The following is a 16,243-nucleotide window of genomic DNA, read 5'->3' on the forward strand; positions in this document are numbered from 1 at the left end:
GTATATTTGTATATAGTATATGTATAATATTTCCAGTCTATTGATTTTGCTTAAAAAATTTAAGTACGTCAACTGTAATATGAAATGAGATTTTTTTTCTTTGATACTAAAACTTATAACAACAATAGACCAGGATCAGGAAAATATCAAAACTGATTAGCCCGATAGCATTCTTCATTCTTTCTTGCGCTCAAATCACGACACATTTTTATGGCGCTTCAATTAATAGCTAAAAAAGCTAGTACGTCTAAACTTAGTACTGCAGTAAGAACCAACCAGTATTTAGTTAAAACATGCAAATGTAACATTGCAGATTTTAGTTCAATTTTCTTAAGTAGTGGCTATAGAGAGACTTTTATTGCTTTTGATATCATATACATATTCTGTTTATATTTTTAAATCTACTTAATCTAATGGCTACGGATACCATTGATTGTAAATTTGACCTACATAGGAAGTATATAAAATTATTATTATGTAGTATGTATACCCAGAAGCAGGCGTACATATGAGACGAGTCGTTCTTTATATATCCAACTGTCCTTCAGTACGTCTGTTCTTCCGCCCGCCTGTCTGTATTAACGCAAGGATCTCCAAAAATTTAACAGCCGGAGTCACCAAACTTGGTAAGCATGCTCTCCTCAGTCCGATGCAAGCTTCTGGGTTTAAAGTTTACTTTTTCATATCGTACTGCTTACATCGTGGAGTTTGAAAGCTACATTTTCGACATTTGTCATCTTCATTCCTCTAGACTCAAGAAAAGACTACAAGTAGTATAGGTTTCTTTTTACATACTATATACTCACTTTGAATGGAAGTTATATGTACTATGTATGTATATGAGTTATACTACGTTATCGTCTTATTTAAAATAATGTTTTAACTTTTCAGTTGAGAAATGATTTCAGTCCTAAATTTAATTAATACCCGGCCAGTGTGTATAAGAGTTAAGCGCGCTCGACTCTAGCTTTCAAGCCGAAATAAAAATTTTGTGTTGGTGCTAATCATGTTCATACATATTTATATCAATAGATTTTGGTTACGGTCTGCAGACTGCAGTTATAAAATGAGCAGTCATTAGAGTTCCATATATATTATACAATTTGTATACACTAAGAAGAAGGGTGTATAAAATATGTACATGCCTGTAGAATTTGCTGGAATTGTAAGTAGTTGTCGTGGATGAGGCAGGCTTTATGCTGAAAGTGTTTTAATGCTACTACGGCAGCTGCTGCTTTTGGCAGCCGAGAGCTAATGCATAGGCAGAAACACAGCTGGCGATTGCCGCCTTGCCGAGCAAACGGCCACGCCCACTGTGCAGCTGACAACACGTGGCTTTGTGGCTCATGCAGCAGTCAGGTAGACGGCATTAAGGTAAGCGGAAATCGAATCTTGGGGAATTTTGAAAATATTGTTTATTTAGCATGGACAGAAAAAAAAGTGCCAGCTTTTGCCGAGGGTTGGGGGAATCATATAAAAATAAACTGAAGCTTCTGTTGCCAGCGTTTAGATGTGTTCAACAAGCTATTGAATAGAAGAAATGGAACCGTTTAATGTTGCGTGTAATTTTGAAATACCTACACATATACACGTACATGTTAAATTCATTTGTATGTGAGCTTTTTTTATGCTTAGCTGCCGCTCACAATCGCTGACCATGGCAAATTGCCAGCCGGTCTACCTTTGAAGAACTTGTACACGTTGACAGGCAAGATTAATTGCTGGCTGAGAGCAAAGAGTTGTGCTGACTGTGCCAAATGCTGTTCACAGATTCGTGCGGCAGCCCTGGCATCGTGCCTGCAAGCAGCTTTGCCATTTGAGTCAAAATAAAATATTCGATTTCCGTTTAATATTATTTTTAATCTGCTGCAGCAGTTTATGGCACACACGCGTCCCTCCCCACACACACACACACACACACACACACACACTTATGTTTATGTGTATAGGCAGCATGTGCTTGTAGCTTTTGGGTCGCATTGCCTATGTTTGTTATGTATGTGTGTGTGTTATACATATGTATGTATGTATGTATGTATAAGTATGCATGTTTTATGTTTCGTCAATAAATGTTTTCCAGCGGCTCAACTGCTGACTGAACTCTGTCTTTTCCTTGTAAGTAGACACGAATTGTTCGTCCGTCCGTTGTCTGTGAGTCGATCTGCTATCGAAATGCCTTTTGTACCGTTAACTTGCACAGCTAAAAAAGCAAGCTCAAGTCAATATAATTGAATAACGTGCACACCCGCGCACACATACTCATACACACACTCCTACGGGTGTATGGCCAATCAGTCAGTACGTCTGTGCAGCATTTAATGTGCAAATAAAAATACAAGAATTCCGATACAAGGGCAATGCCAAGCGAACCTTATTTTATGGCTCTCAAAAAAAATAAAAATAAATAAATAAATGATAGGAAAAAGCAGCTACATAAACAATTATTTGGGAAGTGGTGGTGGTGCTTAAACAAGGTACGGTATCTTAAAAACCTCACTTAATAGAATTTCTTGCACTAGTAGAGATTTACCGAAAAAACGCTCCTTTGAGTTAAACTAAGTACGAGCTTAGTGTTATTTAGGTAAATAGAAATAGTAAAATCTCTGCACAAATTTGTGTATTTCTATTAAGGAATAAGAAGTTATATGCGTTGGTAAAACCATAAAAATAAATACATAAAAATTAAACTCTATGCTTATATTAGATAAGCATCTTTTTTAGCATTTCATAAATTGTTTGACTAAGAAAACGGTACTTAAATCTAATAACTAAAAACGTCATTACATTTGAAAGATGCCCTGAGCTTTTTTTTATTATTATTAATTGTTAGTTAAAGGATCAAAGTTTTGGATAAAAAACTTTGGGCTGTATGTCCAAAGTTCATTGATTATAGAAAATTTAAAAATAAGCCAATAAAAACATTATAAATACTGAAAAGCGTTTGAGTTATTTAATAAGGGCACACTTTTAAACCGAGTTTTCTTTTATATTTAAATGTTTAATGCATTTTTGAATTAGTTATTCTACTCATTATACTACTATTCACTATTTTTTCGCGTAATGTTTTTGGCTACTTTTCTGACTATGATTTCTAAAATATGTGGTAAATTTATTTAGAGAAAAATATGCAAAAATGAAAAACATTTTCTGAATTGGTTTTCGTTGCATGCAGACTATATTTTATTGTTTGGGAACCCATTTTGTTCAAATAAATTGTGGAATTATCACACTGTGCCGTGGCTCCCTACGGTCTTTTTTAGCTAAAAGGTACCTCTGTGGGTGCAACTATCCTGGCAGCGTGTTTGAGATTGTTTTTCCAAGCGATATTGTCATAATAGAAAGCAGCAAGGCAAACAACTCAAAGAACGCTCAATAAAATAATAACGTGGACCCCTTTTTCCCAGTACCACTAAAACCTCCCATAGCGCGACATAAATTGCTTGTTTAAGAATACTGCATGTTATTTGTTCAGGCGCCGAAGTCAAACAATGTGGACAACTCACCGCTATGTATTGCCAGCCCTTGTTGACGCGCACCAGCAGAGCTTCCTCTTCCGTGATGTAGGCCAGTGTGCCAGGCGGATTGAGTGCCGATTTCTATAAGCAGGAAGGGAGTCAAATAGATGCGTGAAACGTTTTGGAAAGTGTGGGATAGCCGGAAAGCGGATGCACACGCACCTTTGACATCTCATCAATGTTCTGGAATGTGACTGCACCTGGCACGATTCGCATGTTGGAAGATGATGCGGAGAAATATGGCCCCTCCTCGCCCTCGTCGTGCTTGTGGGAGTGGGCGGTCCGAGGAGGCAGCAGCGGAGGCTCTGAAAGTAGTGCATTGCAAGGCGTTAGGTAGTGGCTTGGCAGTTAGAGTTTGGCAGTAAGTGGAATGCAAAGCTAAGTAAGTTGGCAAACATTTACATATAGATTACATCAAAATATACATAAGTGTATACGAGTATATTATTATTGCTGGGCCATGATTTGTGAGTTTTTCACTCGCGCTGTTGTTGCTGCAATAAATTGAGTGTGCGAGAAATTGTGGGGCAAAAGTGAAAATCAAGCTACGACATGACGCGGCAGAATTACGAGTATGTGTGCAAAATATGAAGAGGTATGTACGAGCATGTATGTATCGGTGGAAGTATCTGCAGTACGAACACACTTAATTAAGGTTAAATGAGTTAATAATGATGGGCAGAAATGAGCGCCAGACATCCAATTGGCTATGACATGGTATGTGGTATGAAAAATGCATGAGTTATGAAGCTGCTGAAAGTGTTATTAACGCCTTAACTAATGAAACGCTGCAAACGAGTACAAGTAACTGCCATGCAATACACAAAATACAATTTCTAGTTTTTTGATATTTCCTTTACCGGCTGTGCCATCGGGTCTGTCGCGCAGATCTTGCAGCTCACGCAGCGCTTTGAGTTCGTCTAAAGATGAGCGCGCACCTTGATCATACAAATCAAAACAATACAATACAGAAATGGGTAGGGTATTTTGCATGGTTGTTGTTCAGAGTGGGTTAGAGGGTAGAGGAGTAGTTCGTTACATGGGTACATATATACACGCTTGTGACATGACATATCGTGTGTGTGTGTGTGTGTGTATATGCATCTGAGAGCTAGCCTACCTATACATATACATATTTACATGTGCAGGAAATCTCATTGAGCGCCTGCTTTAACTTACCTGGTCGACTGTAGTAGGAAGCATCGCCGAAGAAACTGCTCCGCGGATCCATGCCGGGCTCGCCTTTGGGTCCGGAAATTGAAAGACCCGGCATGCCGGGACTTCCTGGAGGACCGGGTGGACCGGGGGGTCCTGGCATTGGTATATATTGTACTCCACCACTATCGCCATCGCCGCCAGTTGGTGCGGGCATTCCCGGCGGACCGGGCAGACCGTCGCGACCATCCTGTCCACGATCGCCTTTTTCGCCCTTGGGCTTTTTGAAGTGAGAACAAATAATAATAATAATAATAAGCATGTTACGTATACGTTATTTTTACTTTACTATTTATCGAGCAGGCTAAGATGGCCTCTGATTTACAACTAACTCACTAACTACCTAACCTGCGGCCTTGATAACCACTTCAGATGTGGTATAAGGTATACCCTACTCACCCCTTCACGTCCGCCTGCATCTCCTTTGGCACCTTTTGGGCCCGTTTCGCCTTTGGCTCCCATCATGCCAGGACGGCCCTGTGAATATAAATAATTTTGAAATCTCTGGCTCCTTTGTCATGTCAATAAATGAGCAAATGCGGATACTCTAGCGAGGTAATGGCAAGTACATGCACCAACTGCCAACTGGCAGTGGCTGTTGATAAACAAAGGTTAAACATAAGCGTATTATAGCTGCAACGGCAGACTTTACTAAGTGCTTGACTGCCAGTAAGTTTGAAAAACTAAACAAAATTGCTTCATTGCTCGAAATGGTGAAACTTTTGCAGTTTAAAGTGCAGCAATTTTGTACTCGTAGTGGCATATATCCAAAAATTGAGTCAAACTTTCGTTTGGCTTCACTGCATAGCTATATCCGTAGCTATAGCTGCGATTCATGTAAATGCATGGCTTGATTTTGATTTTGCTAGGCGGTTAGCGGAAAGTGGTAAGCGATGCCAGTTGGCAGACGTGCAGACAGAAAAGTTTGCTTTTGTTTGTGCCGCCGTGTCGTGACGACAGAGTCGACAGAGAGTTGCTATTGTTGTTGATCCTGTTGTTGCTATTGCGGAATAATGGCTGAAATTCTGGCACAACTGCAATTGGAATCGTGCTCGCGTCCTGAATAGCCGTGATGAAAATGCACTTAAAATACTTTTCGTTTGAGTTTATTTCGCCAAGTTGAGCGCCTCTCGTGCTCCCATTCCCATTCTTCTTCATGATTGTCTAGCTAGCGAATGTGGCCAGGAGCTGTGCCTCTGAGACTTTGACGAACTTTTCATGCTAGCTATAATAACAGCAACAATAGCAGCAGCAACAGCAGCAACAGCAGCAACAGCAACAACGGCTGCGGCAACAAAACTGCATTGCTTAGCTGAAAGTCGCAGAAGAGTTCATGAATATGCATGCTGAAGGAATGAAAAGTTACCTGGACATTGTCAAGTGTTGTGCTCTTGCTTTGCTTACCGAGTGTCCAATATCACCCATGGCTCCTGGTTTGCCAGGTGGCCCAATTGGTCCAGCGGGACCCGATTTGCCGCGTCGTCCGCGCATACCCTTCTCACCTTTTTCGCCCTTCGTCCCATTGGTAGCCATGCCTTCCAAGCCGCCGGCGAAAAAGCCTTGCCCCGGCGGACCCTCAGGCCCACGATCGCCCTTGGGGCCACCCAAACCGCGCAAGCCTTTTTCGCCCTTTTCTCCTTTTGCACCAGGCAGGCCGGTCAAACCGATAGGTCCAACTGGACCAGGCTCACCGTTCAAACCAGGAGCCCCATCGAATCCGTGTGGTCCGCGTGCTCCTTGCGGTCCAGGCGCTCCGGCTGGACATGCACACTGCGAGATATTTTGCACGCCATTGCCGAACGGTGCCTCAGCATACACCACTTGCCCGGGTGGGCCAATAGGTCCCACAGGACCCATTTCTCCGGGTAATCCTCGATCTCCTTTTAAACCGGAGGCGCCCGGCTGCCCAGCTAGACCGGGGACGCCAGGAGATCCGGGTTCGCCCTTGGCACCACTTGGTCCGTGCGCACCTTGGTGACCCTGCGAATGAAACAATTTGGGACATTATTCATGTATACACACAGACACACACACACACATATACACACGAGCACATATATGCGACCCTCGGGGGCACCCGCTTGTCTAATTTTGGTCGTAAAACTCAATTTCAAACGTTTTGTCGTCCGCCAAAATTCAATTCAAACTCATTTTGAAATCAAATCAATTCTGAAATCCACAATCCTCACAATCACACGCACCACACATTCACACACACCGACACACACATGCCGCCAGTTACACTTACGCACCGTTGAAAAATTTATGCGCCTCAATATTTGCAGTATGGGTGACAAGCCTGAAAACACAAAACCATTGCCCAAAGACTACAACGGCAGGGTTTGCGTATTTTTAGCTCTCGATTTTCTATACCCTTATTGTTCCGCAATTTCTGTGAAAGGGTTTGTGACTTGCTGGCGGAAATAGGCCGGAACAACGTTCCCATTTTTCTTTAACTGAGCCGATATCCATATAACTTATCAAAATACATATATGTACATGATTTCAAATTTCCAACTACTGCATTTGATCGGTAAACCAGTAAATTATACAATGATATACCATAGATATTTTTTAATTGATTTAATTATATTTTTCCTATTGCGCTTATTTATTTATGACAGAATTACTTGTCAACATTTTAATGAAATACGTGAAATATTTCAACTTCATACATAATTTATTGCCACATTTTTTATTAGTAATTGCAATCTAGAAAGCCTAACAGCTTAGTAGAATAAATCATTAAAATTAATGTATTAATTATTATTGGAAGTTTCGATATTTTGTATATCAAATTGGAAACTTCAGTCAAAAGAAAATTCTACCATAAAATTGTATAAATATAGTAAATATAATATAATAAATATAATAAATATACTTTTGGAAATAAATTACAAAGATTTAAGACAAGAATTCTAGTTACTATAGAAGCCATTAGCCTCAATGTAGAGAATCATGTATTCGACCCAATGAAATAAACGTTTTTATATTGAATATTGTAAGGCCTTTCGGGGTTTGGCAGTGCTTTGTGGAAATTTGCAAAGCGCTTGCCGTAGCCCGCTGGCGTTGCCCTTGCCAACTGTTTTCAATTTATTCCCAGCGTAGCTTTCACTTTTGTTTCCCCTCCACACCCAACCACATCCACATCCGCATCACCATAGGCATCGCCATCGCCATCCTCATCCCCGATACCATTGCCACCGTTGTCGGCGTCATCTTCCACATCATCAGCGCCTTAAATGGTTTGCCATAAATTTGCAGCGCCTTCTTGTTCCTGTTGTTGTTATAATGTTGATTGTGTGGGTGAGAAGGAGAGGAGGAAAGAGGAGGGCGGTATGAAGGGCGGCATGAAAGGCGGCATGTAGGCCACCACGCCTATACGGCAGTTTAAAATTGACCCTGTGCTAAGCTTTTCGCTGCTTTGTACTTCGCTGCCAGCATTGCCAACTTAATGCCAACTAATGAATAATTAATAAGCTACGCACACACACATAAACACAGATATGTATACGCGCACATACGCACACGCTCACGCACACGCACACCCACACACATGTACGAGACCCTTACAAAGTACGCGTGAATGCTTCCGGCTTCCTTGTCTGGGTGTGGGTGTGGGTGTGGGCGTGGGTGTAGGCTCCTCTTCTTGGCCTTGTCTGTTGGATGCTTGTCGTCGTCGCTGTCGTCTTTTGAGTTAAATGAAATGTGCTTAATTGTGCGTTTAAAATGCTAATTTCAATTTTAGTTTCACAAAATTGTAATGCAATAACCAAGAATGTGCGATTATGCGTAGCCTAATTTGGCGTAAATTTATCATAAAAATCAAATCGATTTTTCCCTCCCATGTGCAATGTGTGGCCAACAACTGTTGGGGTTGAGTGAAACTTTTGCATAATTTCTTTTTATTTCACGCACGATTAAGCTGGGCGTGGCCCTATGTTGTCGTCTCTTTGCATGCGTGTGCATGTGTGTTTGCGTCTGTACAAAGAAACTACTTAAGAGAAGGTTCAAGAAAAACTGATATATTGCGTACAAACTTACCCACAACCGTGGCCAAATAAATAATATATCAAAGGTCAAATAAATCTTGTGCCTTCAAATTAGGTTGACACACACACACACCTACATACACACCAACTCTAGGTGTAATAGCCTGCAAAAATAACTATACGGAAACGGGCTTTCAGTGAGTTATGCGACATCGGAAGTCGGCTGACAATCCGAAAAAGCAACGCCCCATGCCCACGTGCGACACGCCCATCAGAACACACACGCATTATCTGCATGTACGTAAGTATTCATGGATGATATATGTATGTACATATATATGTACATATATACATACATATATTTGTATGTCACAGCTCTATGTTTTGAGGGGCACATAAAAAATATATTTGGGCTCTGCTCCCTAGTTCTTCCTTTTTTTGTGTGTGTGTGTGTTCGTTGTCTTTTAAACTAACAGTGAAGACAGCAAATGGCAACTGCCTGCCCTTGATTTGGTTGGGCTTGACTTGGCATGCACATGATGCTAACGAGGGTAGCATCAGCCTCTAAGCCGCTAAATGGTGTGCAGCGTAATGGGGAAGAAGTAAGTGAGTGCTGCCCCCTCTAAGCAGAATGAATGCGACGGAAAAAACTTATTATGAAAATATATAGTGCCAGCCAAGTGGGGCTGAGCAGTAAATGACTCAGGGTTGAGGATGGCTTATCTCCATAATTTGCCTGAAAGAGGGTGGTATTATTTCTTTGTTAGTATTAGTAGTTAACAAAAAACAAGCTTCTTAGAAAATCCAAATAAATTAAAATAAGAATTGTAAACTAGGAAGTAGGGCATGAAATCACTTTCTCCAGTTCTCTTTTGCAACCTGCACAAAAATGTTTAATTTCCATTGCATTACTTTTACTGAGATTAAATGTTATAAAAATGAACTCTATCCTGTACTAGACTATGTTAAGATAATAGGTATTATGAGCATGTCAACATTATTATTTTTCATCGTTGGACAAAATATTGTTAATTCCAAAACTATAATTTAAAATGGAGATAACAATATTTGAAATATTTTGTTTCGAACTCAAATCAAGCGAAAAACTGGGTTGAAACCAGTGCTTTTGTTCGTTATTAAATAAATTTTGAGCTGACTGTACTTTAAATCTTGTATTAAACATATCAAGAATTTTTTATACACGTATCTGTAATATGCTCTCAATTTTTAAAAAGAAACAAGTCTTATGACTTTTTTTTGCGTATAATTGAAAATATACCAGTTTCAGCATAAGGTCGTTTCTAAATATATAGAATTATATTTTGATGTATAAAAGTTCTAACAAAACTGCTCCCATTACTCCATATTAACCGAATCGGTAATTGAATATATTAATACATGAAAAAAGACAAGCAGCTGATTTATATACTACTTATTACATTTTATTCATGTAGCATATTTATCACAAAAAACCAAAATAGAGCTGTGTTCTATTGAAAATTTGAAAAAATGAAAAAGTGATTACAGAACAAAGTACGTGCTGAAATTACAGTAAAGAGCAACAGCATTTGATGAATATCGGTTTGTCTCTAGAAACGATTCAGTATTGACGTATAAATATACTTTTTGTACTGCGCCAACAGAATATCCTTACGAAAAGCCCTCAATTTTCGGCACAAGCGTTGGTAAAGTATACCTGTATTGGCTGATTGCCAGCACACGTATTTTATTGTCCACATTCAATAATATTGTCATTGCGTGTAATATGACTCAAATGGCTGACAATGTACCCACTTTCAAGTGCGTAATGGTTGGTGATGGAGGTACGGGAAAAACAACATTTATCAAGCAACACATGACCGGTGAGTTCGAAAAGAAATATGTCGCCACAATGGGCGTGGAGGTGCATCCATTGATTTTTTACACAAATCGGGGTGCTATACGATTCAATGTTTGGGATACATGCGGGCAAGAGGATTTCAATAGCCTGCGGGATAACTATTATAGTCTTGGGGATTGTGCCATTATCATGTTTGATGTCACCTCACGGACCACTTACAAGCATGTGACCAACTGGGAGCGCAATCTGAGACGCATTTGCGATAATATACCGATAGTGCTTTGCGGCAATAAAGTAGACATGAAGGATCGGAAAATTTCGGAAAGAGAAGTGAAATTCCAAAATCACTCCAATCAACAGGTGAGCAAAATTGCTTAAAACGCAAATAAATTTATGCTTTCTAATAAGCAGTTTATGAATTAATAGTCTTTCTACCATCCTAGTATTACGAAATCTCTGCCAAGTTGAATCATAAAGTAAAAAAACCATTCCTTTGGCTGGCACGTGCATTGATTGGCGATCTTCAACTAAAATTAGTTGCAATGCCAGCTTTGAAGCCCCCAAAAATCCAAATGAACAAGGGGAGGAAATTTCAAACTGAACATGAGGTGCAGGCGGTGCAGGAAAGTAATTTGACAGATGACGGTGACCTTAATCCATAATAATTCATCTTTTAAAAATTTCAAAAGTTCCTATGTACCAAACCAACAAGATAATATGGAATAAAAGCAATTTTGATTTCTGATTTTACGCACTTAACACTGCTCGAAGTACTTCTAAGTATAACTAATGACAAATGTGGTCGGAATTGTGAACTTATCTAATTGTACAGATTTTAATCGAAAAATGATTGAGCTTGAAGACTTTTTTCCAACAATAGCAGCTTAACCCACATACTGATGTCTTCCGTTGGAAGCAACTTGATGCCTTTTTCCAAATTTCGCTTTCAATCTCATGAAGTCTGAAACAAGTATAAACTTGCCACACCACCCTCGTTAGTTCCAGTCATTGGCAGCGATGTGGTAACTGCGAAAGCTCTTAAATTGAAGTCACGAAAATGATTGGCAGAGAGAATGATAGTCAGAATTATTATACAAAGTTCTATTTGTGTAAAGGATAATCTAAAAAAGGGAAAAGCATATAGCCATAAACGACAACAAATTGCCATGCTAAGAAATCAGGCAATCATTGAATACTTATAGACCAATATTGTTGAAATGGGCGGCTGATATAAATTTATGTGCCCAATTATGTGCTGAATATTTTCCGCTGACCAAAATTTGTGTAGCGCAATAAAAATATCCACAATCCAGTTAAATGTTGAGCATTACGAACACATGTACATGTCGTCCAGCACAGGCTCTGTATGTGTGTGTGTGTGTTTGTCTGTATGTATTACGCATATTACACATACGCAGCAGTGGCCCTGCCGTTGCTGGGGCGTGTTGTTTTAGGCCCTTGCTTCAAAATCAATTGAGTAATCAATAGAGCAGAAATTATTATTTGAAACAACAATGGAACATACACACACATATGTACAGATGTATATACACATATATCCTTGTATATACACTTTAGACAAGCAAACACAGACAGACAGATAGACTCATACACACACAGGCATATATACACAGATGACCATTTATTACACATGCCCCGAGGCTTGTGTCGCCCTTTGCCATTGCCTTCGCCTTTGACTTACCCGCTCGCCTTTTTCACCGGTCATGCCTGGATCGCCACGGTCGCCCTTCTGTCCCGTCTGTCCGCGGTCACCGGGACGGCCTGTTTCACCTTTTTCGCCAGGCGCACCTTTGGGTCCTGGCACCGTTGAGCCTCGAAATGTGCCCATCGAGTTGACCATTAAGGATTCCTGTACATTATGTTTGTGTGTTTGTATGTGGGTGTGTATTAGTGTGGGAATAGAACGTAAGCATAGTAATTTGTTAAATATTTGCTTGTTGTACAATTTATTTTCGATAAATGTATTTTTCGCCCCACTTTTGCTTTCTTTTTTAACAGCAGGCACCACCTACTTGTAGGGCGCACATACATACTATACACACATAGATGTACGTATGCATGCACACATACAAGTACATACACGTACATGCTGTATATGTATGGATATATGCTTAGCGAATTTGATTAATGATCTTGTGCGTCCCTCTTGGCAATGCCGCTAATGTTGCGCCTAATGATGCCGAGTGGTTCAAGTCCATTAAATGTAGCGTTCGTTTCTTACCCAGATCAAGTATTTCATTTCTTTTTGCACTTTTTGTGCATATTTTGTATATTTTATAAAAAAATAGTTAAATTGTTAAATATTTATACCTTGAAAGTCCTGGTAGGATTCCAATTTATCTGTTATTTATGTGTTGGTTTGGTTGTTACAAAAAATATGTGTGTATGGTTTTTCGTTTCGTTTGTGGCAAGATTTTGTTTCAAATATACATTTTGAGATATGTGCGTGAAAATTAAAGCGTATTATTATATATATGAGCTTTAAACATTTAATGCTTAGAAAATAAAAGCACAAATTGAGCTTGTTTCTTTGGTTAGTTGATTGTTGGTACAAATTTATATTTATTTACTCCTTCTGGCTTCACAAAATTGCACCTTTTTGTACTTACATGTTTACATAATTGACTTTCCCGGCGAAGTGGCATTAAAAATGTATCAAAACATTTCAAAAGTTACAGAATCGTCCTCGACGTCGTCATGTCAACAATCAAAAGTCGCTCTAATAAACATAAAAGCATTTTGATGCACGCACAGCCCGCAACCTCCTCCGACCCATGCCCACATTTCGCCTGCCGACCTTTGCCCACTCCTTTTAGGCACACCCACACCCACAAGGTCAAAATGTTTGACAGCAACAGCAGCAGCAGCAGCAACAACAGTAACAACAATTGCAAAAGCTTTTAAGGCTACTGAAATAATAAACTGCCGTACAAGAGTGCGGCGCGCATCCTGGCCTGAGCATAAAACAATGGGGAAGCCTGATTTAACGGCAACGCGACTGCCATAAGTAGCTTGACACTTTCATAACCGTAACAGTGCGATAATGATTACGACCACACACACATACACACACTCACCTACACCCACGAGTAGGCGGACACCAACTCTTCCCAGCCTGATAACCTTTAACAACAGGCGACGGTGTCGAAATACGGCAGCCAAACCGTTAAAAAGAACCAAAAGTTTAACAGTTGCATGAAAGGGTTAAATGTCGGGCCAACAAATGCTGGCGCGATATGAAAGTACCTCTTCATACATAAGAATATTCCTATTGACAAACATACAAACATATGTACAGTCGAAACTTTTTAAGCGGAACTCGCTGCCAAGTTCCCAAGAAAATGAAGTCAACAAAAATTCAAGTCAATTAAAATGAAATTAGAACAACATTATTATTTAAAGGCTCAAAGGTAAAATCTGTTAAAAAAGGGGAAGCAGTTGAGATCTTAATCCGATTTTCAATGAACAACACTAACGTTTCTTAAGAAATCTGGGAGAAATTTTATATTAAAGAGACTGAGAAAACAATAAATACTCTTTAGTTATAGCTCTGCATGAAAATGTAAAATGGTCTTTTTTAGATCTTCGCAAAATGCTGTACTGGGGCCTTATTTGTTTTCGTGAATATTTTGTAGAAGGAAAACTTTGAGCCTGCTTCAAAATGAAAAATTACTTTCACTTTATTCAATGTTGGTATTAACAGGTGTTAAAATTCCAGTTTGTTTAAGATATCAGAAGATTATTTGGAGGCCTCGAAAGCATTTGGGTTAATAAGATTTGATAATTTCCTCCAAAATAATTGCGTGCACATTGAATTGATTTTTGATACAAATACATACTAATAGACCGACTTCGATATTTTATTTTCAAATTGTCATTTATTTGTAAGAATAAAGCGCTACGTCAATCATTCATTTCCTACCTTTGTTTTATAAGTACAGTTCAGAAGTAAAAATGAAGAAATATTTGATATCGCTTTAGATGATAAACTATTGTTGTTGATTAGGATTTTACAAAAACCCGCCGAAGGTAAATAAGTTCATTATAAGGAGTTTCGACTTTTGCTGTGTGTTTGTTAGCGTTTAGCGGCGTGAGCTGCGCACCATGCGCTGATAACGGTAATTGCCACAAGCTGGCATGCCGACACATTCAAGCAACGCCTGCAGGCGCGACCAGTCGCGGAGGCGCCTTCGCCTGGATTTGACTTGTTTCGGTTTGCGTGTTCAAGACACTTACGTTTCAGCATTTTTGTGAGATGTTGTTTTCGTTGGTGGTCTTGCTATCAGGGCTGTTGTTCTTGCTGTTGTTGCTGTTCTTGTTGTTGTTGTTGTTGCCGTTGTACCTGTGTGGTTTTAAGATTATTAGCACAGATAACCCATTTGCGGCATTGCTTGTGCCAACGACATCGGGAACGAAAAGCACGTCGTGCACACCGCCAGATAGAGCACCCCCCACATTGCCATTCGACCACACCTACACCAACGCCCACACCAACTCCTTCACAACTGGGAAGCTATTTTTCACAGTGTACAGTGTGCGCGGCGCCACCATCAGGAAGGAAATTAGTTTAGGCAAATTGTGGAGCTTGTAAAACATGACCGACGTTTACAAACACCACCGTCGCGTAAATAAATATTGCGGTGGCGTCTGCGGTGGCTTTCAATTCATAAACCTGTGCGTGATTAAGAGCCCAGACGCACCCAACACAACACAACCACTTACAGGAAAATGCAGCTGATGGAGTGGTTGCCTCACGCAAAAGGTGCAATTTTGTACCAAGCCACAACAAATGGGAAAATTAAAATAAATACATATTTATTATAATGTTAATTTCATTAGAGATAAGCTTCCGGCAGGCCGAAAATTGCATGCACTTTACAAGCTTGTCCACGATTAATCGGTGTATATACTTTAAATGGAAGAAATATTTGGATTTTTTCCACACAATGAAATATATGATAATTGTAAAAAGTATGTTGTGAGCATAATACAAAGCGATGAGTCAAATTTTATCGCTATTCGAAAAGCCGTTTTCCAATTCAAATTTTCTAATACTATGCAGTCATTCCCCAAGGTCGTACTCGGTTATTAGATATTTTATAAACAATGAACATATCAACGATCTATGGATTCCAAAACCAGTCTAGAATATTTGTTTTTGTTGCGCCTTTGGGTGTCCTGAAATTGCTCTATCTAGTTATAACTTTAAATGTACGTTCATTCTTCAGTCTTTAAGATTACTCAATTCACATGTTTTTTTGCATCTAATAACTAGTTTCCAAAATATCACATTTTCAAAAGTTATTGCGTAGAATAACACTTTCTGGCGCCCTTGATGAGAGCAGACAAAATTTCCGGTCAGTTTTCAAAACTAGCTCTACCCGTTTTGAAGCAAATTGAATGAATGAAATGAATTGTGGTTATTTTATTTCACTCTGAAATCCGTGACCACTTAAATAATTCTAATGCCATTATCTATAGTACGGGCGTTTAAGCTCTACCTTAGGGCGCTGTCTAAAATTATTGTGGTATTAGGTCATAGCCTTTACATGAAACTGTGGCAATTTAATCATAGCATGATTGTTTCCGAATGGACACATTTATTGAGATAAAGGATTAGTGACTATCCTGAGGGCTTACACATTTAATTATATGTGCAC

At 39.4% G+C, this 16,243-nt stretch overlaps 2 protein-coding genes across 2 annotated transcripts in view; one reads left to right on the plus strand and one right to left on the minus strand.

The window, feature by feature from the left end:
• LOC115633094 (collagen alpha-1(XVIII) chain) overlaps positions 1 to 16,243 on the minus strand; it is an 84,288-nt gene that overhangs the window by 6,743 nt on the left and 61,302 nt on the right. Inside the window, exons 9-16 of the mRNA XM_030530474.1 lie at positions 12,282 to 12,432; positions 6,620 to 6,700; positions 6,135 to 6,289; positions 5,130 to 5,207; positions 4,695 to 4,950; positions 4,376 to 4,453; positions 3,678 to 3,820; positions 3,504 to 3,596 (exon numbers count right to left, since the gene is read on the minus strand). Of these exons, the coding sequence (XP_030386334.1) occupies positions 3,504 to 3,596; positions 3,678 to 3,820; positions 4,376 to 4,453; positions 4,695 to 4,950; positions 5,130 to 5,207; positions 6,135 to 6,289; positions 6,620 to 6,700; positions 12,282 to 12,432 (1,035 nt within the window). The remainder of the gene's footprint in view (positions 1 to 3,503; positions 3,597 to 3,677; positions 3,821 to 4,375; positions 4,454 to 4,694; positions 4,951 to 5,129; positions 5,208 to 6,134; positions 6,290 to 6,619; positions 6,701 to 12,281; positions 12,433 to 16,243) is intronic.
• On the plus strand, positions 10,310 to 11,309 carry LOC115633093 (GTP-binding nuclear protein Ran-like). Its single transcript, XM_030530472.1, has 2 exons — positions 10,310 to 10,922; positions 11,006 to 11,309. The coding sequence occupies exons 1-2, from the start codon at positions 10,488 to 10,490 to the stop codon at positions 11,222 to 11,224; spliced, it is 654 nt and encodes a 217-aa protein (XP_030386332.1). The 5' UTR covers positions 10,310 to 10,487; the 3' UTR covers positions 11,225 to 11,309.

Source organism: Scaptodrosophila lebanonensis, unplaced genomic scaffold (genome assembly GCF_003285725.1).
Source record: "Scaptodrosophila lebanonensis strain 11010-0011.00,11010-0021.00 unplaced genomic scaffold, SlebRS2 tig00001415-arrow-pilon, whole genome shotgun sequence".
NCBI lineage: Eukaryota > Metazoa > Arthropoda > Insecta > Diptera > Drosophilidae > Scaptodrosophila > Scaptodrosophila lebanonensis.

Coding starts and splice junctions, on each gene's coding strand:
- LOC115633093 (XM_030530472.1), top strand. CDS start 10,488: ATGACTCAAATGGCTGACAATGTACCCACTTTCAAGTGCGTAATGGTT. Junction 10,923..11,005: donor AAAATCACTCCAATCAACAG/GTGAGCAAAATT, acceptor CTACCATCCTAG/TATTACGAAATCTCTGCCAA.